The 27,544-nt window shown below is 34.4% G+C and overlaps 1 protein-coding gene across 1 annotated transcript in view; it reads left to right on the top strand.

The window, feature by feature from the left end:
* Positions 1 to 27,544, top strand: part of LOC111051144 — a 502,268-nt gene that overhangs the window by 346,721 nt on the left and 128,003 nt on the right. Inside the window, exon 15 of the mRNA XM_039438199.1 lies at positions 23,103 to 23,248. Within this exon, the coding sequence (XP_039294133.1) occupies positions 23,103 to 23,248 (146 nt within the window). The remainder of the gene's footprint in view (positions 1 to 23,102; positions 23,249 to 27,544) is intronic.

The following is a 27,544-nucleotide window of genomic DNA, read 5'->3' on the forward strand; positions in this document are numbered from 1 at the left end:
TTTAGCATGTATATTCTTCTTCTCCCAATCTCTTAATTATAAAATTGAAATTTCCATATCATATGTTACTATAGAACTATAATCTAGATAGAGTACCTCTTCGAAACAGTTGTTAACAACTGGCAACTAAATTAATAATTTTGTCAGGTTGGCTTTAAGTTGAGTTGACTTTGTTAGGTTGGCACCAAGTTGAAGATTTAAATGCATTTATCGCGGAAAAATTGATTGGACACTGCTACTTCAATCCTGGGAATATTATATTACTAGCCGTCAGGCTAACTTCGCCCGCCATATCCGTTTAGCAAGACGTTTAGTCTGGACCCCCGACTGGATTGTCCTAACATATGATAAAAATGCTCAAATGAAAAATGCAGGCGAGCGAAGCGAGCCTGCTGATCTCATTCTTGGACGATCCAGTCGGGGGTCCAGGGGGCGGAGCCCCCTGGCTAGACGGATATGGCGAGCGAAGCGAGCCTGACGGCTAGTAGTAATAATATGCGAGTTAGTAATAGAATATTATCATCTGATTATTAACAAGTTGATTATGTAGAAAACTCAAATTATAATATATGTAACTGTGTTACTCGTAAATATTTGAAAAAAACACTCACTTTTCTTGGAGTATTGAGGAATGCATTTCACTCCTGAAGAAGAGCTTCATCAGCCTGAAGAAATGCATTCCTCAATACTCCAAGAAAAAGTAAGTGTTTTTTCAAATATTTACAAATAACACAGTGTCTGAACTATAAAAAAAAATTATAAATAGTGTTACGTCAAGAAAGCAACATCAATATGTGTGTTGTTTGATAATCGTCCCTAAATTATGTCATCATCAGTTATCATATACATCATATTCATCATCACATTATAGTTAATATTTGAATAACTATTTCCAGAGAAAACCCACAATCTTTTATTTGAAAATGTTTCCTTGTTAATCTCACGAGCGCACTGGATGTAAAATGGATGTCCTCTCTTGCACGCTCACAGCGTCTATTTATACCATTAATTAAAACTTTTCGATTACAACTGTTCTCTTCATTCATGCATGCATATTTTCTCACCGCCCGATTCAGCAGCAAACAATTGATATGAAAATTGGCTCGCCAATCGCTTTCCCGAAAGAGAAAACTTTCTCACCGGTTCGGATTTCGGTTTGCCGGTCGAGTCTGGCATTCGAAGTTGGTAGCTCGCGTCAGTAGTTGCCTAAATAAATGGAAGGGGTAAATCCATAGGCTTACTTTTGCCATTTTCTGATTAATTAAAGCCCGCCGATGTCGACGAAAAAGCTTCTTCTGCATTTCGAGAGCAGCTATTTCTTCTCGTTTATCCTCCTAGCCTGCCAACATTTACCATTCTTCTTCTTGTTCCATTACATTCCTGGTCCCTATCTTCTCCTATATACCTGATTCCATTTCTTCCATATTATAATACACCCTATGATCTGCATCACTGTAACCCTAATTTTTGCTTCAACTTTATCCTCTTATTCCCAATTTTCTTATCATTTTCATTTATAATCCTCATCATCCTCTTCCTTTTTTCATCCTTCTTTTTCTTCTTATTATTACTATTTTTCTTCTCCTTCTTCTTCTTCCTAATCTTCTTCTTCTTCTTCTCCTTATTCTTCTTCTTCTTTTTCTTCTTCCTCTTCTTCTTTTTCTATTTCTTTTTCTTCTTCCTCTTCTTCTTCTTTTTCTTTTTCTACATCATCTTCTCCTGTCTTCTCCTTCTTCTTCTTCTCCAACTTCTTCTTCCTCTACATATTTTTCTGCTGTCTTATCCAACTTCTTCTTCTTCTTCGTCTTCTTCTTGATCGGGGGAGAGATACTGAGAAAACTACCGCACCGATAAAGAAAGATATGTGGAAAATAACAAAGAATAAGAGTCAAATTGATACCTCAAGACTCAAGTGAGCCAATCGCCAGTAGTAATAGAGAAAATTTAAAGAGTAATATGTATCAATCAATAGAGTGAGTGGGAGGCGTGTCGAGAGAGAATGTTTTCTCCACCCAACACGTGCTGCTATCTTGTGAATTAACTCAAAAGAAGTCACTTCCAATCAAGGAGAATGTAGGCGTGACTTGAAGGCGTGTCTTAGTGACGTAGTGGGCGTGGCAAGATCTGCAACGTGCTTGTGATTGGTCCGTTACTCCTAAGCTTAAAATGGCTGTTATCAACCTAATGATGAACATAAAATTTTTGGGACCGTTCTTCAAATGAGTTCATGAAACTTATCCAATCGATATAAATTCGTTTGTCAATTCAGAAGTATTACTTCTCAATATCAATAGTTTAGAATGATATTGTAACTATCAATGTATAGATGGATGAATATTGAATAAATGGGCAACAAATAATATGATATTAAAATGAACAACTGATGAATGAATAGCATTATAAAACAATAGAACATAGTAGGAATCAAGTTATAAAATTATGTATAGTGAGATTCACATTTCATTGGAAATGATAGGACTATAGGGTTGCTGATTCTCTCTTACCATTGATTTCTATAGTATGCTGAATAGCTTATCCCGGTATAGGCTTATATTGATCACATTATTTTGATCAAGTTGTTTGATAAAATCTCTATAGCCTCTCACATTCAGTGTATTCATATTCATTTTCATCTGAAAGTTTAGACCAATGAACATTTTATCACCCTGGCGATATGATGATGATAATCTCGCTTCACTCTAAATTCGAATACAGCAGAGAATTCTTTTTTTATCTAGCAATAACTCAAAATGCAGTTTGTTCAATATGCAATGAAAAAGCATAGTGTGAACATGCAATGCTGAGTCATGATAAAGGTGCAATAAAATATATGCAATATCCGTTGGATCTATTTATGACACGGTTTCGTGTTTTTCAGCATTTCAATCGCTCTACAGCTTCTATGTATTCTATAGTAGTGCCTGGCTCCGAACAGAGCTCTAGATGTTGTTATATCTATTTTTTCAAGCTTACTCTCCCTACAGTTAAAAAGTTTTTTCTCTGATTAGATTCATTGGGAATTATGGAATTATCTATTCCAATTACCATTTCATGGGAACATAATCTGAAATTATTATCCATTGAATGGTTTTACTCGACCAAAGCCGAAATGAAAACCATTCACTTTCAAAAACCAACATTTTTTATGAATTTTTGAGTTTTGATAGTTGATAGTTGATTTTGATAGGTTTTGAGGTTTTGATCATCATTTCATGTACCATTCGCTCATTGAAATACCATCTATTCAAAGTTGAAGGTATAAATTTAATTGAAAATAACCACTGCATGGTTTCACCAGGACCTCCTGTATACTACCGGACCTGAGCCTAGAAAAAAATGACCGCCGTATGTGGTGGACTTATAGAAATTCCGACCATAGTTTGTGTAAAAAAATAAGTTGAAACTTGACCCTCCATCCGAAGAAATTACAGGGTTGCCAAATCGTGTAAAATTGCAAATTTCCAATTCAACGTCACAAATGGATGTAGAATATCATCCCCGATATCTTAGTAGTACTAAAAAAGCTTCAGGGTTGAAGGATTAAAGGAAATTTAAGTTCTATGATAAAATTGGAAACATAGCGAAGATTTGTTTTTCTTTTGAATATCACTTCTCTCAGAATCATTGGGTGTCGTAATTTTATATCAAATTAATGATTAATGGGGAGAAGGTCTCCTTTCTATTGGTGTCTGGATCATTTCTATCCGACTTATAGTTATTTTTTGATTAATAATTATGTTCGTCAATGTCGAGATATTTTTAGCAGAAAACATGAAATTTTCGACATGCTAGAAACTTTTTTGTTTCAAAAGATAAGTAGTTGGTTTTTTATTACTACTAGGATATCGGGGATGATATTCTACATCCAATTCTGACATTGAATTGGAAATTTGAGAAAGTTGCAATTTATACACGATTTGGCAACCCTGTAATTTCTTCGGATGGAGGGTCAAGTCTCAACTTATTTTACACAAACTATAAGACAAAATCACTAATCAGCTGTTAAAGAGTTTCTCAGTTTATCGAAATCTCAGTTCGTCCAGTTCCCGTTTAAAATATCATTGCCAGCCACCACTTACGGCGGCCTTTTTTTCGTAGGCGCAGGTCCAGTATATAGGAAGTCCTGGTTTCATTTAACCAAAGCCGAAATGAAAGCCATTCACTTTCAAAAACCAACATTTCAATGAATTTTTTAGGTTTTGATAGTTGATTTTGAGATTTTTATCATCAATATTCATGTACCGTTCGCTCATAGAAATGCCTTCTATGTCAAGTTGAAGGTATAAATTCAAGTCTTGAGTGAGTACTTTTTTATCACATTCAACTCTGTAGGAAAAAGTATTCTCAGTACTCTATTTGAAATATTTTATTACAAGATGTTTCGGACATTAATGCCATTTTCAATGTCCGAAACATGTTATGATAAAATATTCCAAATAGGGTACTGAGATTTTTATTTTTCTTTATATTTATATTACAAGTAGCCCTATAAGGGTTAAAAAATAGTCCTTTAGTATCCTTCAAGGTCCTTACGATATAAGTATTCGACACGAACAATTTCGATCTGATGCAATTCAAGATGCCGGCTAAAATGGCGAAAATGTTGTAAAAAACAAGGTTTTTTGCGATTATCTCAAAAACGGATCCAACGATTTTAATCGAATTTATACCTAAAATAGTCATTAATAAGCTCTATCACCTGCCACAAGTCCCATATCTGTAAGAATTCCAGGAGCTCCGCCCCATCTATGCAAAGTTTGATTTTAGATTCCCAATTATCACGCTTCAGATACAATTTGAACAAAAAAATCCAAGTGGAAAAGATTGAGCATGAAAATCTCTACAATCAATGTTCAGTACATTTTCACCTAAAATTTGAAATAAGCTCGAAATTCGAGAAAATGTTATTATTTCAATTGCAAACTGTTGGCAACTGTTGATTCTATTAAATCATTCACTATGAAGAGATAGCAGACTTCGTGTGTCTCCAGCGTTATAGTCCTGTCACCATCTGGCTTGGATCTTTGAATAGTAGACTTGAGATGCGCGTGAACATTAGTGGAAGGTGGTAAATTTTCAAGGAAAGTTGTGTGAGTGCGCCACACCAGATTTTTGTGATACTCTAGTAGGTGGGAGAAAAATTCAATATTTTTTTACTTCAACATCAAACAAAATCAATCCTAATCAGCTTCAAAATCAACTTCATTCAGCTCCAACATATTTTTCATACATAAAGATAAAATTTAATATTGTGCTGTATATATTCAAAACCTCATTCAGCTCCTCTGATACATATTTTTGATTTACTGAGATAACATTTCATTGATACGTAGTCAACCGATCACGTTTGCTCTTGTTTGTTTTTGAGGCTATGTGCGAGGTTTCTCAAGCATTGAGTTTGCCAGAAGATCGCGATTAGGCATGCAGTACAAGAATAAGAGTTCACAAAGAATGGAGATGTCGATTCCCAATGAATAATTCATGAATAATGAGTTCCGCATAACATGACTTCTCATTCGGAAGAACGACTGAGCACATCTGGATATGCTCCCCAACTTCCAGGCAAAGAATGAAAAGTTTTTTCTGATGGTATAAAAATAACAAATGATTTGCTGTAATATTTAATGGGTAATGGTATTTTTATGAAGTTGCTTTCTTCAACAATGTTACAGACATTGATCACGCCATCACAATAAATATAACAGATGATGCACATGAAATAAAAAAGGAATCATCCAGTACCCTTCCACATGTTAATAATGCATAACATGTTTCGAATCATGAAATGTGAAGACTCGATTCATGTATTGTATCAATTGTCTTTCTGATGAAGGCTACTCTAATATTTATCAAGAAGTAGAAAATCTCAGTAGGCTACCCTTCATTTCATTCATTAACTTGAGAATTACGTTAACGTTGAAACATATTGTGAATGAAAGCTTTCAAAAAGGGTGCTGATATTTTCATTCCTTGCATCCATAGAGTATAAAAGTATAAAAGGATGATGGATGTTTTTCATCTCATTTCAATAATGGTTGTAGCTCTATAAAGAGAACGTGAATATTTACTTAATTAAGTTTGTAGCATGAATATTGGTGTTGTGGAACTTTTCCATAATTGAACAGACTTGAAAGTCTCTTTAATTGTGAATATTTACAATGATGCCTAAAGGGGTGAATCATGTGTATTCATACTTCACAGGGAATGAATCGAAACACTGATACCATTTCTTGTTGTTCATTCCAATAGAACATGACGATGAAACAATTTTTTTGAGAAAATTTCGTTCGCCTACGCTTACTTTTGTTTTAGTTTTTGGTTTGATCCGAAAATTTTCGCTAAGTACAATTTGAAAATGAATTGAAACGATAGATTTGATTAAACTACAAGTGAAATAGCATTCATTGGAAGAGAGTTGTTCGCACAGTTCAATTTACAAATAAATTGAAACTATGGATTGGAATAAACTACAAGTGAATTACCCATTTTTCATTGAAAGAGAGTTGTTCGCGAAGTTTAATTTAGAAATGAATTGAAACAATAAATTAGAGAAAACAACGAGTGAAATAAATGTGATTGCAGACAGTGTTTCATGAAAATCATCATTGACGTTATACTAGTTCAATTTTTCCGCATTCATTGAAAAATTGAATGAACATTTGACCTACTTCGGGAACAGGAAAGCACTCATCAGACACAGACTTGCGAGGCGGAAATAGAATTTGCAGTGCTTCCAGTTTGCACTCGGTGTTCCTGCATTAGCAATTCATTTATTGACAGTCTGATAGATTTGATTTAGCTCCGGCTTCATTCGGTTTCTGGCGTGGAATATACAGGAGCATTGCAGCCAATGAGGAAAAATGACATAGGAAGAGTTGTAGGGTAGGACCATGAGAGAGGATGAGGAAGATGTCCAACATATGATGAGGAAAGAGAGGATGATTAAAATAGATAACTGCATAGAAAACGACGTGTGAAAGAGAAGGAGAAAGTGAATAGATAAATCCATGTATCAGCTGAGGCTGGAGAGTAGTACCAGGAAAGAGGTAGTTTGGAGAAGAGTCAAGAAGAGGAAATTGGAATTCGAATGAAGATGTAGGAGGCGAGAGAATAACAGATATTGTGAAGAGAAGAAGAACAATTGCAAATCTACATTAAATCGTGGAATAATTTTAAATCATGTTCTCTGCTTGAAAAATATTTCAAAAATTAGATATGTCAATTCAAATACAACGATTGTTCAAACTTTTGCCAATGTTTCAAACAGTATGTACCAGATTTGCTCTCATAGAAATGAAGAGGTAGAAAAAGAGAATTGCATTGAGAGGAGAATTTCCACAGAGCAATTGATAGGAATGTAAGTTAGTGTGTGACACAAGAAATATATTATGCGATTTTTACCCGATTATGAATTGAATGATGATTGAATCATGATTAGATTTTGATTGAATAATTATAATTGAAATTTTTTTGCCAAGTAATTTTACAGACATTTCTACAATCACAAAATAATAGGATATAGTATAAACAGTAATACATTTAACAAAAGTACAAAATTCTAGAAGTATACAGTACAATAAAATTAACAAGATTATGTGATAATCTTAAGCAAAGTAATAATAAAATTATTGACTATTGGCAAAAGTAACACTTAAACGCCAGCAGTGAGTTCAATTAAAAAGTGATTATATAATATTATGTACATGTACAATAACGAAAGTACATGATTTAATGATGATTTGAATATTTGATACACACATATCATTTATCACTTTCCAATCAGAATCGAAATGGCCAATTAAAAAAAGCTTCCTAATGTAATTAAATATTTCTATGATATATTAGTAAACAGAAGTTGACTTTCGATGGCCCTCCATCAAGTATGTAAATTCGCCTTAATTCCTTTTTTATACTTCGAATTCAACTGAGTTCGTTAGAAGATAGATAATTATGAGTTCCTGTTAAATTAAAATTCAAGTCATCCTTAATGGAGAGAGGCTATTAGAATTTTATGATTTCTTCAGCCCTCTTGTAAGTTCATTAAGCAATTTTTACAATCCTAAATATTTGGCTATAATTATTCTCCAAACTTTGCTTTTATACAACACCAATACAATACAATTGAACTCTTTTCATACCAGATCTCTTCATTCAAGAATTGTTTCCATGATAGAGCTTTTTAATCGTTGGATATTTGCAGAGCTTGATTCCTGTTACATGGTACACCCTTGCTTTAAATGTTTATGTTATGACACAGATTGCATCGCAAACAGCGTTTCTTGAAATGTTCAGAAATGATGGATATTGATTTCAACCAATGATAGAATCAATATTAGTATTCAATTCTTTTTCGTTACTGTGCAGATTATGCAGTATTATTTATGTACAAATAATACAGATATAAAAAGTGTAGCATCAGCTGATGCGCGTGTTCGTGGCGCATAAGTTTGTACACACCTACAAATATAACTTTTATTGACCGAGCGAAGTGAGGTCTGAGATTCAAGTTGACGGTTTGGCATTTCTCTTAATGTTAAAATGTTAAAATGTTTGAATGTTTAAATGTTTATATGCTGCGCATTTACGGCGAAACGCGGTAATAGATTTTGATTAAATTTGACATGTATGTTCCTTTTTTAATTGCGCGTCGACGTATATACAAGGTTTTTGGAAATTTTGCATTTCAAGGATAATATAAAAGGAAAAAGGAGCCTCCTTCATACGCCAATATTAGAGTGAAAATCAGACTATAGAATTATTCATCATAAATCAGCTGACAAGTGATTACACAGATGTGTGGAGAAGCCAGTCTATTCCTGTATTTCCATGAGGTCTATAGTTTCAATCAGGTACTTGTAGAATACTGAGGTGAGGTCTACTGTTCACAGAAATAAATATAAAAAGTGTAGTCATAGACTACTAGTCATAGACTAATGATATTGGCTACACAATTCATGCTAAGTTCTCTCTGTGGCTATAGTTACTTGTACAAGAACACCATGAGGTAGGATATCTTCTACAGTTACTGCAACATCAGCATTTATCTGAGCAATCCGCATTCACCGTAGGCTAGACTGGCAGACAACATGTCCTGGCTGAATACATTGTCAAATTAGCGGTAACAAGCCGACAGCAGCCTGTGTAGTGGGGCGAATTTGTTGAGCTGGTTGAGCCAACTGATTAGGACGGCGTCATGCTTTAGCATGCAGTGCGAGTTCGTTGCCTCACTCTGTGTCTGACCTAGATAGCAACGCAACGCTACGTCTGTCAACAATGTTGCTCTTGTATGTCGATTGATTTGCACTTGTCTTTCTTTATTTCTATAGACAGGTTCACTTTATAATGACAGTGAAGAAAGATAGGACAACAGCGTTGCCGAATCTCTACCTTGACTCCAATTGAAGATAGCTGAATCCTTTATATCTCGTGGAATTTCAACTGTTCATTCTTAAAATATTCAATTATAGGCATATAGTAAACGATCGTGAAGGATCGAATCGAAGTAGATTCGAACTTCGCAATGAGCTATTTCGAAGTTCGTTAACTACATCTTTCAAAAAACTGGAAAAATATATTTAAAAAGTTGAATTGGAGATGGATTGTAGGAGAAACTTGACTGCAGGGTACTGTTGTATGAGAAAATACAAACCAATAAAATTAGAAGTCAGATTACTGTTGGAATAGGAAATTACTGAAATATTAGTTTGTATTTTCCATGCAACAAGGCGCAGGAAGGATTGAGAGATCATAGTCGACAATAATTTATCTCTTTTCTGATATAGAGTTGCTTGTAATAAAAATATAGAGAAAAATAAAAATCTCAGTACCCTTTTTGAATTATTTAATCACATAATAAGAATAACTTATTAATTTGATATTTAATACACTTACAATAATTACAGATTATATTAACAGATTAATCTGTAACCTGATAACAAGCTTGTCATAATTTTGATATCTTCGAAATCTTAAATTGATCATAATCTTCAGTACTCTTCTCAGAAGAGTACAGAAGTACAGAAGAGAGTACTGTAGTGATTAAATAATTCAAAAAGCGTACTGAGATTTTTCTTTTTCTTTCTATTTCGACAATAATTATTATTAGTTTAGTATGAGCTCGCAATCGATTGAAAGCAATTTCAGTCAATATGACTCAATCAGATTGAATCAGTCAATATGGAACGCAAAATGCGATTTGATTGATAGCACTCGACTCCAAATCAAATCACTGAAATACTTCATTCAGTAGTGACCAAACCCCACCCACCTTATTTCAGAATCAAATATCCAGTTCTGCACCAACAAAAATTGAGGATCCTCGCAAAAAAGTCGACAGAAATCATGTTGAACACTCCAGGTATTTTCTTGGGGATCCCCTCCAAAAATGTTAATGACTCAATCTGTGTTAAAGCACCCATTCGAGATGAGGGACTTCTGCTTCATTAAAATGTAATTACGTCATACTCATTTGTTGGAATTGAACTTGAGATGAAAAATCGATTGAAATACTAGGCCAATGTAACTAAATATCGATTGAAATACGAGGCTAATGTAACTAAATATCGATTGAAATACGAGGCTAATGTAACTAAATATCGATTGAAATACGAAGCTCATGTAACTGAATATCAATTGAAATACGAGGCTAATATAACTAAATATCGATTGACATACGACGCAAATGTAACTTAATATCGATTGAAATACAAGACCAATGTAATTGAATATTAGTGTCGTAAAATCAACTCCTAACCGTGAAACTCCACTTAAAAATTGTGAAATGTTCTCAAACATTGTACCATTATTACAGAAAACATGACAATTTTTCCAAGAAGCTGTTCTTCTTCCACTCTGTGATGACGTGACTTGTGTTATTCCATATTGGTCTGAGCCATCCTTTACGTGGGAGACATCGTGTTTTGTTTCATATAGTTTGTGTCGTTGTGTGAGTGTCACGACTCTGCCAATATAAACGAGTGATGCCGATGAGCTTGGAAATGGCCAGAGGGAGGAAATGGACAAGTAGTGAAGGAGAAATCTGATTTGCCGGGAGTGTGAGATTGCAGTGGGGTCGTGGTGCGGTGGGGTGCGGTGTGGACGTCATCTATCCAGTTTGCATGTTGAGCATGTGTCCTATCTGTTCTCAACCCTCACTGATATCTTCTTCTCAAGCCATACTCCAACGCTCAGTATCTCTCTGACACCCTCTCTCTTATCTCGCTCCTCTGTATCTTTCTCAATCTTTTCTCTCTAACACTATATCTCTTTCTTTTCTTTCTAGCACTCTCCCTCCTATTCCAAACACTCTCTCTCTCTCCCTGATCTCTCTGACATTCTCTTTTCTCTCTCACTCTCTTCATCCCTTGTTCCTTCTCAGTCTCAAATCTTATCCTCATGCTAGCCTTCTCCAATCATCGGTTACTCCTGATCTTGTATCGTCCTTCCTCTTTCATGATTCCAACCCTTATGTTCCCTTTCCTTGTATGCATCGAACCTCTGGAACATCACCTCTCACTATTCTGATCTAGTTAGAAGTCAGTTAGCTAGTCCCCTGATGTAACCTTCGTCTCATCATGCATGAGAGTGAATTTAAATGTCATATCAAATCAAATTTTGGTCACTTCAATTTTTTTTTTTGTTACTGTTATTCAAATTGTTTTTCAATTTCCGTTCGTACTTACTTCTCTCTCCATTCGAACTCCAGTTCTGTTGTCATCTCTTCTCATACTCAATTCAACTATACTATAATAGAACTTTCGTGATAGTCTTTCCAACTTTACACATTCCATGCATATTACGTTTTATTCGTGTTCAATTATTTCTTTTTTGACAACATTGTTCTCAAATATGACTCCTCATCCTGATGATTATTATCTTAATAGAGGAATGAAAAAGAGTTAGAAAATCTACAATTCCGAACATCTAAAGAACTCAAATATCCATTATTTTCACTCCTTCACTCTATTTTCTCAATTTGTATCAGCTATGAACTAGTTCTAATAGTTATCTCACCATGAACTTCTTCTTTCAACTTAATTGTGCTTCTTTCATCTTGAATTTTCTTGAATTATGATATTTGACAAAAATTATAGATTGCTTCCACCACGAAAATCATCTCTTTTCTGCTCATCTTGTTTATTCAATACAAACCCAATAAGTTATTAGTCTTCTCTCCTCCTGGTATTCTATTTTCCCTTCTCTCTTCTTCCTTCTTCCACTCTTATCTCCTCTTGTCATTGTCACTCCAACCCTTCTCCACCTCCTGACCTCTCACCTCCATAACTCTGCCTCTCTTCTTATTTCCATTCATTCTTATCTTTCTTGTCGTTCTCCTTTTTCCTCCTCTAATACTCCTCCTACATCGCCGACAAGATATCCCGCAATCCGTCTATCCAGGCATTAACTATGTATCGTCGGAGTTTCACACTTTTCCAATGCCTTTATACTCGCAGCTCGTCTCTTGCCTATAATAGGCTACTAACATCCCATCCGCTGTTGTTTCCCTGAACTTTATAGGTCCCTTGGGCATTCGTACCCTCCCCGCAGCCCGGCTCCCGTTCTCAGCTGCGGTTTCGGACGAATCCGTTCGAATTTATGTTCTTTCTGAGACCCTTTCAGCCCGCCCCGACGTATCACATTGCTGCGGATACATCTGCATTCTCCCCATCGATAAAATATTCCTGTTTTGTTCTGTTCTCTCCAGTGTTGAAATGGAAGTTGTAAGTCTGCAATATAGGACACTGCAGATTGAATTCGATTGGTCTCATGAATCATTTCTTGCGACACAAATTGTCCGGGAATAGATATGTTGATTTAGTTTTTTATAGATGAATATCTACTACTGATACTACTACTACTTGCAATTCTATACAACTGTTCAAGGATAGATTTCAATTTCAATTCGTTTATTTCCACTTGGCATACAATACATGTACATATTTATATTTGATATTCAACAAAATAAGAATCACATTTTTACAAAACAGTAGAAAGAACATATTGATTGAGTGGAATTCCCCCAGTAAGACTATGCGTCTGAGATTGGGGGACAGTTCCTGCAAGCAGTATTATTCAATAAGTGGCTATATGGTATTATATTCACTATAAATTACAATATGTGTAATTAAAATTACACAACTAAGATTCAGATAACAGTAGGTGAATTATAAGTGATAACATAATATAGTGTTGGGTGTAGCTTGATATCTAGAGTGGGAGAGCAAGAGGACCCAGAAAATTAACCATGCCATGCTGGTTTAGATTGTCTGATGGAGCACTGGACTGTAAGGGTATGAAAAGATTGAAACTCAATAGTTTGTATTATTGTATTAGCACAATATGAATTGAATAGAGCACCAAATGACACGGAGCCTTTTCGGGCACTGATCGACAACAACTAACTAAACTACCTACTGAATGCCTCTGATTGTCTATTAGCGTATTACACACTTCCACCACCAGGTGGCACCTTCATACAGTCTCAACATTCATTGTCTGTCATATAGAAATAATATGGTTTCTGATACTGGAACATTAAGTACTACACTATTTTACTATCATTTGAATCCACGATATGAATATTTTATATATAATAATTAACATCTTTTGTAAAAAGCTAAACTGATAAATCGAATTTCTGGTCAAATCAGTATTATTGAATGAAAAGACAAAGGAATATTCGAAACCACAGATTGTAATGAAATTAGAAAACATATAATAAATATCAATTATTCCGAAATTACGCAGTTTAGAAACTCGAAGTCGATGATGTCATGAGAGTTTGCTTGGGTAATGTAATGAATGCTCACGTGATTGATGAGATTATCAAACTTTCATACCTACTGGCGTGATTCGAGCCCATAACCAGCATGGACGACTGCAAATCAGGCTGAAGTTGCAAGTGCAAGTCAGTTGAAGAACAATACATATTGATATTATGAATTGAATAATGCTTGTGTTTCATTACTTTATACGGTTAAATTTGGTGTACATAGTATTTGACTGAGAGCATATTGCACTAAAACTTGAGCAAAACAAGCCAATTTGTCGATAAAACGGTTTTTAACATTTAAAAAACTTTTTTACATACTTTATATTGATATCATACTTAGAAAATTCATGAATTGAGTAATTTTTATCAACTGTTATTTTGCAGTTCACGGCAAATGAATTTGATTTAATTCAAGTAGGACCGATTCCAATCAAGTAACTTGAAAAAAATATATATTTCAATCCTACAGTTTTACTAATCGAGGTATAAGATGTTCGATATCATATCAGAGACATGAGATGATTATACAGATATCAGTCATAGTATAGCCTTCTGATGAAAGCCATCACATACAACATTCCTATTCCCATTGACTGTCAGTTGAAATTTGTAAAATAGTTGACATCAACATAAATCCTTCTACTGAAACGTTTGCGAGATTGAATAAATAGTAAAACTGACGTTGACTAGATATCGGTCTTAGTAGCCTTCTGATGAGAACCATCATTAACGACATTTCAACTGGCTGTTGGTTGAAATTTGTAGGGTAGTTGACATCGCTATAAATCCTTGTACTAAAACGTCTGCGAAATTGAATGAATGGAAGTAAAGCTGACGTTGACCAGTATGCTACTGATGGAAGCCATCAAAAACAACATTTTCATCGACTGTTGGTAGTTGGTTGGTAGGGTAGTTGACATCACTATGAATCCTTGTACTGAAACGTTTGCAGTATTAAATGAATGAGAGAGGAGCTGACGTTGATTTCCAACTTTGTCAGAGATGAGGATTGATCTCTCAACATGCAAATTGACGCACCAGTTAGGTCAGTGTCCATTTCTGTGCTGCATATTCCTTGAACAAATGTCAACCGTTCAACAGCTTGCCGAACACAGTTTGTGATAACCCTACTGATAACAAACGTCAGCTTGCGAAGTGCAGCTAGCTAGTTGAATCAGCAACAGCTGTGATCTCAGTAGTGTCGTCTGCCATATTGCACAACTGAAATTAGCTGGTTGATTTGAAAGCGGCGTCACCCTGATTGGCGCATGAGTTCTGTCAAAATAGAACGCGCGCCCGTAAAGTGAGATGGGCGCCGCTTTTGAATTTCAACGCTAATTGGAATATCAGTGCTATCAACTGAGATGAAAACAAAATAGGTCGCTTTGTACAGTCCAACTTCACTGTAGGCGCGTAGTATTGATTATATTTGAGTGCATCACCAACATCAGAGAGGAGGTTTGATTTCGACACTTGAATCATGTCGGAATGCTGCACTTTGACTGTGCGTGATGAATTGACGATTTAATCGACCCCGTTGGATGTTGTGCACGATTTAATTCAACGTTTTCCCTTCATTTCAATTCACAATATCATGATTTTGAGTGTATAAAGTGCTCTTTTCCTTCACTTATTTCCTTGACTGCGATAGGCTGAAAAACTCAAACCAGTCTCAACCATACTTGAACTAATATGTTTTTTGAAAACTGTGTGAGCAAAGAGGAAGTGAATCGATCAACGTTTTGTGAAAACTCCTCTTGCTATACTTCAATTAGTTGTGGAGTATAGATCTGGAGTCAATTATTATGAAAATACCCTATACAGCATATGAACCCTCGAATAATATGGGTCAATCAATCAATGAATAGTTTAGTTTTCGTTCAAAACAATATGAATACAAGTCCTTAATTATATAAATACAATTGACAATCAACACAATAAGTTGAAAGTAAAATAGTATTAATATTAGATACATAATGTACCTGAAAATGATAAAACCTGAGCGCAGGGGCCGAGTGTTACTAAAACATAATTATTTCTAAAAAATTTCTCTTTTCTTCTTGAATTCTTCAGTATTAGATACATACGTCTTCCTTTTTCTTTTATCTGCTAGGTTTTCTACTATTTCTTCCTTTTTCTTTTATTTGCAAGGTTTTCTACTATTTTTTTTTGTATCTTGTTTTTATTTATTTTTTCTAAAACTTAATAGTATATTAGTTTAGTTATTTTGTTTTCATTTTAATGTATTGTTTTCCAAATTGCATGCTCAATGTGTGTTATGAGGGCAATAATGGGATTCATTTCCTAGTGCCCTCAAATATGTAAATTTTCAAATAAATAAATAATAAATAAAATAAAAGGGGTGGATTCCCATAGGAATCTCAATACATAATAATATATATTACATTTATACAGTTACATATATGTAATTCAATGCAGCTGATCAAGTACCTTGATAAATTCTCCGACTTGTAAATTTTAATTTGTAGTTATTGTGAACTAATTTTCAGTGATCATTGATAATAACAATGTTGAAGTAATTTTGCAACATTATGACAGTTCAATTTTATTTAGATAATTTGAACTAATTACGTGCGTTTCCATGTTGAAAGTGTTAACTGTTATTTCAATTATTCTTAACTCGATATATAGGAATTTTATCTTGTTTTTCGCCAGTGTAGATAGCCAAATATTTCCAAGATACTGTAGTAGGAAGATCTCAAGGAATAAATCGGCTTGTAGGGCTGGAAGCCTGTAGGGAAAATCGGGCTAAGGCAGAGGCAGATCTCTCTCTATTTTTCTTCTCCTATTTTTTCTCAGCAGATTGCAATATCGGCTTACTGTGCTGTCCTGTGGGGAGGGTGGGAGGGGGTGAGCACTGGCTTCACACGTTCCTCTTCCTCTCCGGAATACTCCTCACGGAAACACACTGAAAAACACCCTTCCATTATAATACTCTATTTCGAAAAGCGGATGGAATTTCTGCCCTAAAACGAAGAGCGGGCTTTCAATGGAGCCTTTTCAGGCCTATTCTCTTTCCAGCGAATACCATTTGTGTTATCTATTTCCTATAACATCTTTCCCTCTATTTATAGAAGCTGGATGTGGAAAGCTAATAGTATTTCCGGAGAAGAAATTGATCGATCGATTAATAACGTCCTGCCAGCTAAAAACAATTTTGCCGGTGGAATTTTCGACGAATTCTATAGAGGTATTCTCAGATAAATTCAAGGAGGAACAAGTACAGTCATAATTCCACGAAAATTTCAGTTAGGGAAGGTTAGGTTAGGTTATCAATAAGTAGTTATCAATGAGGAATATGAATACAGTACTTCAATACTATTTATGAATCGATGGAACGAAATTTATACCGTACGTCACTGAAAATGATGAGTCCTAATATTGATAATTTATATTGTTCTATTCACGAGTTCAATATATTGTGGAAAGAGTTTTGGAGAATTTCCAATATATTTGATAACTTATTATTATTTCCTTACATCGACGACATTGCAGTCCAGTCTCAGTGAACAATTAACTATCAGAATTTAACATGTATTTATTTGATTATCCTTTATCTTGTTTCATAACTGAAATATTATAAATAGTAATTGAGAAGTTGATATTGTGATAATTATTAAAAGTACTAAGAAATTGTCAAATTTTAATCAAATATACTAAGAAATATATTATTCTCCAAAATCATAAATCAAAACTGGTCTTGTTTAGAAATACTCTTAGAGCATGGTGAATCAACATTCTCAAAACCGTCTTTCAAACATCTACCAGAAACCAAAACCACTCCTATCATAAAATATATCTTCGTTTTTCCACCCATTTCCACATATTGACAGACATCCAAATACGAGAAATCCTATGTAAATTGAAGAAATGCTTTCTGGATATGAAAATACAGCCTCAGTCAAAGAAAAATCAGTTTGGAGGTACTAGATGTACTATGTATGCAGATATAGAAAATCGAGAATACGATTTCAATTTCCTTTTACCATCAGAGCCAGCAAACATCAAAATATCAACATCCGCGGCTGCGTCAACACGACACATCCTGTTTACACAATAAAAACTGTATCTGCATTCATTTTTACAACGTTTTCGCGTGGACTTTAGGAAATCTGCTATAGAGCGAAGAGTATGAACTGCTTACATGGAAATGCAAGGTCATATCACAGATTCCGAGCAGTAATAGCTAGGGAAACAAGAAAAAATTAAGGATAATGATATTCAATCAATATAATTTATTTATCATTAATGATGGTTACAAAGTTTGAACCTATTATAAAATACATAACAGAACAGTTAGATATACAGTAGGTAGTATAAATGATAAAACACTAGAATATTGTATAAAAATATCACGAATTCATTAAGATGAATCAATAAATTTGGGATATTTTCAGACAAAATTCCAGTGCTTCATTATGTATAATTATCACTACATCTCACCAAAAACAGTATCTGATAGAAGAAGAATGAAATTCTAGGGATTGAGCAAAATATTTTCCCAAAACTTGAATAAAATATTGTTGTTGCATATTTTGATACTCTTTCAACCGATTGGGCAATTAAAGTTCATATAATTCTATGAATAATTTTGTGTAATACTTGACAAAATAGTGTGTTCCTTGATTGTTGTGACGGAGGTTTTATGAAATAATGAGACACAATTTTGTATGATGTTAGTAGATTATTATTATCTGGAATTACAGAGTTTGTGAATTTTTTCATTGTTTTCAATTGAATTGGAGCAAGTTTCTAACAGGGAAGATTCCCAATTCGTAGAGTACTTTGAAAATAGTATACTACATTGGTGATCTTCATGTCTGGTTATCCATTACATCAGTAGTGAGAGTGACAATTCTGATATGAACTTCATACAATATCTATGAATAGAAAATATTAAATTCAGAGAGCTCCTTCATCTCCCGTCTATATAATTCAACTCAATTTTGACAGATAAAGGAGAAGTCGATAAAGGTCTCGCTAATCTAATTCTGAGTTCATATACTATACTGAAAAACGAGTTCAGCTGATTCCATTAAGAGCTCCCACAAGTATGGAAAAAGAGATCAGCTAATAATTCAATTTTGAGTTTACACTAGTTGATGATTAGTTGAGTCCAGACAGAAAGCTCAGCACGCACTACAGTTTAATTGGATTAATAACGGGAGCTTCAGAGAAATATTGGCGCTATATATTGTGAAGTTGGAATGACGCCGTCCTATATTAAATTTTCAAACACGTGCTTCGAATTCGAGCGTGGCTGTTTATTGTCCATTGCAAAGTTAATTTGCTAGTTCCAGGAAAATTATCACGGATGAATGAGTTCCGATTTAGAATCACTCAAACTCCCTCCATCCTCTCAACTCAACAAGTTCAGGCTTTACTCTTATTAGACTTCAAATTTCCCTATTTGTTCATCAAATTACCTGTTCTATTTTCAAATAATTTCTGAGGCTCATGCAAATGCACGTGGCGCTTTCCTGTTGTATGCTTGTCAATACCGGAAAGCAACTGTGATTGGAGGTGGATTCAACTGCTAATTATGAAATAAGAGACAATAACCATTTAACAATTTCAATTATGCAACGGAAGGATTCATTGAGAAAATTAAATTTGAAGCAATGAAATAAGAGACAATAACCATTCAACAATTTCAATTATACAACGGAAGAATTCATTGAGAAAATTGAACTTGAAGCAACGAAACTGATTATATGAAAGCTTAATGAAAATTCCTTCAACATAGGAAGACTCCAAGCAAAGACACGCAAAGATGTCTCAAAGCAAGACATGTTCAAATATTCCATTGGATCATATTGAATATCACTATTTTTCATCAATTTATTCATTTATCTATTGAACGAAGCAAACAAATACAATATTTATGGAAAGGAAAACAGGCTATTGTCCAAAACGTCAACTATCACAATAATATTGAAAGGAAATCAATCATCAGAGATCACCTCATTATTGATAAAAATTTTTGTAGCTCAAGCTAGCTGACAATCAATATTGGAGTATACTTTGAAAGCAATTTAATCAGAATATTTATATTTCTTACTGACTTCCCCCATATTTATGCATCAATTGAGATTCAACGTAAGATTTGTGTATAGCTTCAAATATAGATTTCACAATCCATGATAGTTTTTGGAAGGAAATGCCACTAACTTTCGTCCTAGGTGGTCTTTCTATTCTAGGTGGTTCTACATGCTTCAACTGCAGATTTCACATTTCATGATAGTTTTTGAAAAGAAATGCCATGACTTTGATCATAAATTTCAAATCGAATCAAAACAAATCCACTCACCAATTAGAGTTCAATTTTTTGTTTAAAAATTCGAGGATTGATATGAGTCTTTATTCCCACATCAGTAATTTTTCGTGAAAATTGGAAAATAATCTCATAGATTCGGCTATTCTAGTTTTTATTTGACCTGCAGTGGTACTTTAGTTCTCAATTCTGCTGAGTAGCTAGGAACAAACCGCTGCAAGAGTGGAGTTTTAATGGTATGAAAATGAGGAGCAATCAATAGTTCGCTCCAGACTTCGGCTGTGGAGCCATTAGAGAGAAGTATTATAAAACTGTTCTGTAGTTGGATCGCTAGGGGTGAGAATGAATCAGAAAAATAATATTATAAAGAGGTCGAGTTAGTAGGGATGCACTTTAATTCTCATTTGAATTCGTAGCGAAGTCTATCTCTATTTCGATTCGAATCTACTCGCAGTTCCTTTCTCTATTCAGGAGTGCCTTTGAATTTAATGGCAGAAACTAACTCTCCACGAGTAACTGTTGAGTTGCTTTTTATGGAGGATTTGTAGGGCGGCGAAGAAGGAAGGAAACTCCCAGAAGACGTTTGGAATGTGTCCAATTTTAGTTTGCTTCAAAACTTGGCCGCTATTTCCCTTTGGAGTTTCCTATAGTGAAATCCAGTTTCAACGTTCAGCATTCTCCACCAATGTTCCCTTCATTCAACAATGCTGACAGCTAGAAGTGAATCTAGCAACAGTAAACAAGACCTCCACACTTCTTCCCCTTCACCCATTAGTATTCACTTTCTATCCCGTGCATTATGGAACGAGGCGAGATATTCAGATTAAGAAGATGAGGTGGTGACTCTATTTAGTGGTTTATAAATTATGTGCAATCACTAGCAGGAGTTGTCTCAATTATCAGACAGTATACTACTATTATTGAGTTGACTGAGTTATCAAATTATAGCGAGTCTCCTCAGGATACGTTTCATCGTCAGGCTCAAACGAGGATATGATACCTGAAATGGATCTTCTTATTGAAATTGTATTAGCCCATTAGATCTCTGTCAAGACTATCTTTCAAGATTATCTCCACTTGTATCAGATGCATCTGATTCAACTTCATGGTTTGCTCCAGGTTACGGTAATTACCTCACTCCACATCTCTTCTTTCTTCTATTATTGTTCTCTCACTCTTCTTCTTATCGAGCTTCAGGAATATTCATATTTCTGAAATTTTTGTGTCTTCATGTATATTTTCAAGTACCTAATTTTTGTTACCCTAACCAGCATTCATTACTCGAAGATGAATCCGGAAATTCTCTATCTTGCTCAACTTCAACACCACTTATGTCCGATTCACCTGTGTGTTCTGGAATGATCCAGTGACTGATATGATCCATATTATGTTCTAGTACACTTGTTATAAATCACGCCTGTTCAAAACATGTTCAAATGTCTTGACTGAGCTTTGAGAAATCCAACACTAAACCTTTATTATTAATTTTTTAATGTCTCCCTCCTGGAAAAACACATTTCGACTGTCCTTGTTCTTTTACTCACCTTCCTATTTAGCTCCTAGAAGAATAATATATTTGAAGTAATTTGTCCACGAACCAGTAAAACTGTCCCAAAGTTTAATAGTGAAATTCTTCATGTTACTGGGATTCAAAACTACTCAGTCTTCTATAGTGCTCTTTCCCCCTTCATTACAGGACTAGGCGTATAAACCTGTATTAGTTTCAAAGAAACTCTTCACATTTTGAAAGGACTGCAAATATATATATCTGTCAACAATCATTAGTGTATTTCCCTTCATGATCCTTCCATGTCATGTTAAATTTCAAATCAAATAGTTTGTAACTTGATAGGGAGTAATAATCAACAGCAGTATCGGAGCATCTTGTTTATGAACTGCTTCATCCATACTCCAATGTCAACATAATTATATTTCCATAATGTTATGTTATATTTCAAAACAAATAGTTTGTAACATAATAGGAAGAACAGAGCTTTGCTCTGGAGTGTGAAAGCATAGAAAATGTGTAACGAAAGATTGAATTTATAGTTTATATTTATTTATTCATTTTCTCAGTCGTACAATTATTTTTATAGTTATATGAGGAGGTGGAGGTACAACACGCTTATGCCCAAGACTTTCTCTTTTAAATGTATACTACAGTCCAAATGAAAAACTAGGTTAAGCAACTATCACTCATCAAAATAACAATTTATTCACACTTCATGAAACAAACACATCATCAATTACAAATATAGATATACTATGAATCCGATTTAGAATGATTTACTATGTTTGCTACAATATTTGTTGATAATTATACTATGTACTATTCTACACTAACAGCATCTAGTTACTATTTTGGACTTTCTGAAGTAAACATGTTTTCTAAAAATAGAAGAGAAATAATCGAAAATAAGTTTTTCTTGCTGAATTTTTCTTCTCGTGAGATCAGCTGAATGATCCCACACATGCACTCGTTCATTCACTTCCATTCCTGTATCGACAGACGACAAAATTCCCATCTGTTTTTACAAGGACGTATTTATCCTTTTAATATCCTTCAGCGAGTTGTCCCAGGGTTGAGACCTAGTGCAATCGAATTTTCATATCATAAACCTACTTTGTTCCAAATTCCGAGAGAATCGTTAGAGCCGTTTTCGAGATCCGATCACATATAGATGTATATATAAACATGAAAACATCTTAACATATAAACATCTAAACACATAAGCATCTAAACAGAAATGGCTCGTTTAATAGAATAGGATAGAATGACTGCCTTTACTTTATACCTGGGAGACATAGAATAACACAGAATGATAATAAATATATGATATTCTCCTGAATAATAATATTGATCATTTCCTTTTGAATAATATAATATTCTCCTCCTGAAACTACATACCTTTACTGGGTATTTCACAACTGATTCCCAAATTGTTTCCGCTGTTCGAGTTTGCTGGCTGTTCCCAGATTTACAACAATGATTATCACTAGCAATGATTTGATGAGAGTTTTTCATTTTGTTTGCAGATGTCGGACGACGACCGTATGTCGCTGACGACAGCCGTGAGCGACGAGGACGATGCCGAGAGTGTGCACAACTCGCCCTACCGGGCCAAGCAGACGGGAACTGCTGCTGCCTCCTTCAACTGCACGGGTGCTGTACGCAAAGCTGGGTAAGTCACTCATTAATCATTCAAATCCACAGTATTTTCGCACAATAATCAACAGTACCTCACAGTTATGACGTAGTTAGTAATCTACAGTAAAAGGAGTAATTTATTTACAGTATAGCAACAAATGTGTTGTTGCTAAACCTCACAGTTATGACGTAGTTAGTAATCTACAGTAAAAGGAGTAATTTATTTACAGTATAGCAACAAATGTGGTTGATTCATCATGATCGGCAAACTCTTAAAATTAATCTCACAGTAACCTTTTCCAAAAACTTTCTATAAAAACAAATATTAAAAACACAGAACTAGTTCCAGCTTTCAAGACATTTTCAAGCCATTATTTCAAAAATGAACTCTTATTTGGGCCTATTTGAATATCTTCGGATTATCTTGGAATTTAATGAAAAAAGCCTTTTTATACTAGACCAATAAAGGGATGACAATAAGTGATAATTCGCAGACTCTATTATTTCGACTATTATTTCACTTGTAGCTAGGCATTGCCATTGCATGGTAAGAGAACTGGTTCAGTGAGGGGAAGTTTTCAAGAAGTTATCGTTTTTTTTTCTTCAATGTTATCCACCAAACACAGCTGACAGATTTGGAGAGTGTAACAGGATACTGAACAAGAAATACTGTCTAAAATATACATTATCCAATCCCCGGAATTGGATAATATTTTAAAATACGGTATAGTATCTGAATACTGATTTCATTCAGCGAAAATTTCACATTTCTTTATTTCATAGCTGTCAACTTCAAGTAACTAGTGGAATCGGCATCTACAGTGTGACAATACATTGTATCTTTGTAACAATGAAGTTTATTCAGAAAATGTGAATGGACTGAGTAATATATCATATATGTCAATAATTATTATCATCAGAGTTTGAGAGTTTCAGAAGAATATTTCAGACTACTGACAGTGAATCGGGTGAGAAAATTATTGATATGAGCTGTTCAAATTAATAAAAAACCTGGAAACTTGCATAATTGAATTGATTGGAGTCTAAGAGAACTTTACATTTTCACTGTCTTGTAGATCTCCATATTCTACTCATACTATAGCCTTATATCTCTAGTTTGTCATTTCAACAATAATAACAATAAGAATAAATTGAGGATTCGTTTTCAATAATTATGATGTACCTTGTGGTTTTTAAAATAACCGATCAGTGATAGATTTCAAACACAATAGAGATATATTCATATCAAAGGCAAAATAGCTACTTTTTTCATTAAACCCCATTTTAATGATAATAATATTGTAATCTACTTTCAAAATCATAGAGTTCTACTAGTTTTTCTAGGTACTTCCTAATAGATATAACAATTATAAGAGTTTCTGAGTTTGAGTGTGGAGTAATAATCAGCTTCCTCCGATAAATAATTGATAAAATTTGGCACGAATGAGAATAACTCTTCTCGGATTCGCACCTTCTGAAATAGGTCACGTCTGGTGCCAAAAACGGAAGCTATTGAATAGAGGCGCCCTGATATCACTTTATCAACATTCCTTATGCTGTCTTTATCACAGGTCACTTGTAGTATAGCATCCACTTCCTTCCGCACAAGATTGTCTTCAGTAACCAAAATATAACTCCCTCATTAATTACTTGAATTAATTGTGTTGGAGTTAACCTGCATTTCATTGGTGAATTTAAGACTCTTGGAAATTTATTCAATAAGGACACTCTACTTGCTCTCTTAACTCGTCTGAACTGAAAGTTATCTGAATAATAGATCATGGCAAGAAGTAGTCGGAGAGTTTTAAGCTTCTTCAAGAGAAGCTAAGATGGGTAAAGTTTCTAGTACTGAGCTCGATGGACCCAGGCATTGTCGTTGTAGCATACGGAAAAGTTTTAGAAAGAATCCGAGTTAAAGTTGTTTTAGAGGGAAATTGACACACAAGTCAAAATACCAGTTTTTGAGTTTGGTTGTGTTGGGAATGTGGGTCAGTTGAGATCGTTATGAGGGTTTTGGAACAACATAAGGGGTCTAATTGGTAAAAACTATATTTTCCAATTGGAAACTTGTCTAAAAAAATTGAGTTCACAGTTTTAATTTGAATGGATGAATCATTGTACTGGAGCTCAGATAATAGCTGATTAATTCGAAAGCTAATCTAAAATCTTCGATTTTGATTGATCATTGATCTGTTATCAGATTCCCCTTTTTACTCTCATCATCAGTACCCCTTGCAACTCATTTCGTTCCTGTTCGATTTAAAAGCCTTTATCTGTATTAGTACAGTTATAGATTTGTTTTTTGTTTTTTGACAAGGAACCATGGTCCTGTGATTCAAAGCATGACTCAAGACAGTAGAATTCACAATATCAAATGAATATATTTCAGATGACTATTAATACTTTCTAAAATTTAATTGAGATGGATATATTATATTTAGATGAGAAGATAAGCGCGTTGTTAAGTACCTCATTGGAGAGAAACAATTAAAATTTATGGTATGGACACTTCCGCAGAATGAATGAAGGAAGACTTCCTTTGCAAGTATGAAATTGGGTACCAGCGAACAGAAATAGGCGTAGAAGACCGCGAAATAAATGGGTATCCAATGTCCACATTCAAATGGAGAGTAGAGGTCTCTTTGAAGGAGACTGGATAAGGAAAGATGGAGATTGGGGTGCGAGAAGCGACATAACTGAAGTTGCAAAAACTCGCTATATATATATAAGATAAGCGCTTTGATTTATATAAATTGTGAGAATTATTGGTATAACCAGCAACTGTTCTTATACATAATTTATTAGACTACAACTGTTATAATATATGCGACTCAGGCAATATTGTCAGAGTGGATAATACACAAGCAGTATGGATTCCAGGTTCCATAAAGGGTTTTTCGTTTCCAGAAAATTCATATATCCACCTTATTAGCAGAATACATCTATGTTAGTGTACATATCCATATCCAGTGGAATTTTTCATTTCTAACATCAATCAATTACGATTCCAGGTAATCCATGCAATTCCGAGTGGAATTTTCTCTGAAATCTACATTGATTCCAATACATCCCATTTCTAGCAGATTCTGCAATTCTATCTCAAACCTATTTGAGAACAGCAAAACTGTTCCCCTATCCGTTTGTTCTCATAACTTTCTCATTATTACGCGTGTACTGAATATTTATTGTCGTTGACAGGAACTCAAATTTTCTAGTGAAATCTGGAATGTTCTCTGAAACATACATTGATTCCAGTATATTCCATTTTCAGGAAATTATCCAATTCTTTCTGATACCTATTGGAAAACAGCAAAACTGATTCCCTATTTGTTTGTTTTTTATTATTCCGTTATGTATTCTACTGAATATATTTATGTTGTTTACAGTTAGTCGAATTTCTAGTGAAGTCTGTATTATTTTGGAATCTACATTGATTTCAGTATATTTTATCACCTAGGAAACTCTTCAATAAAATCAGATACCTACTGAAAAAGAGCAAAACTGATTTCCCATTTGTTTGTTCTCATTATTCAGCGTGTACTGGATATTATTTATTGTTGTGGACTCTTTGTTAGGCAACTGCATTTCGAATAGAAGATATTTCAATATCGAAATATCAACCGTTTGAATAAGGGCTGTAGACAATAACTTGCCGATATCCAATAGCAGGATTCCAATGGGAAATGACCTGATCCGGAACTGTGGGTGGATTGGTTTAACAATGGCCGAGCCTGTCCGCTATGAAATATTGAAAGCGGCACACGAAAACACGCAAAAAGTGCGGATGTGACCGCAATGAATGTGCCTGTTCGCATGCTGAAACTGATTCCTCCCTGGTTTACATATTGGTTTCTCAGTCACGGGTCCACTATAATATACTTCAAGAGCGGAGAGAATGTTACTTGTCAGGTTTTTGTCGAATAAATTTTGTATTGTACCATGTTTTTTGTATTTTGTATCATCTGATAATATTTTAAATCATAGCGAGGGAAAGATCTATTGTATCATGGTTTTTTTTATTCTGTATCATGTTCATTTTTGTATTTTGTATCATCTGATTATATGTTGTAATTGGAATGAAAATATTGAACTATGATAAAACATGTTTGGTATTGATCTGTGAGTGGTATTGAGATCTGTGAATGATGTAGATGATGATGGGAGATAGAAGTATTTTTATTTAATAAAAAAGTGTTTTTATTCATTCGAACTGTTATGTAAGTATAATCGCTCGTATCATAAACCTGCTGAGCTCTTGTTTCTTGGTTCCCAAGAATCAGTTTACTTGACTGACTCTTGATTTAGAACTTGAGGCCAGCAGTACCAACTA

This window comes from Nilaparvata lugens, chromosome 11 (genome assembly GCF_014356525.2).
Source record: "Nilaparvata lugens isolate BPH chromosome 11, ASM1435652v1, whole genome shotgun sequence".
NCBI classification, from domain to species: Eukaryota; Metazoa; Arthropoda; class Insecta; order Hemiptera; family Delphacidae; genus Nilaparvata; species Nilaparvata lugens.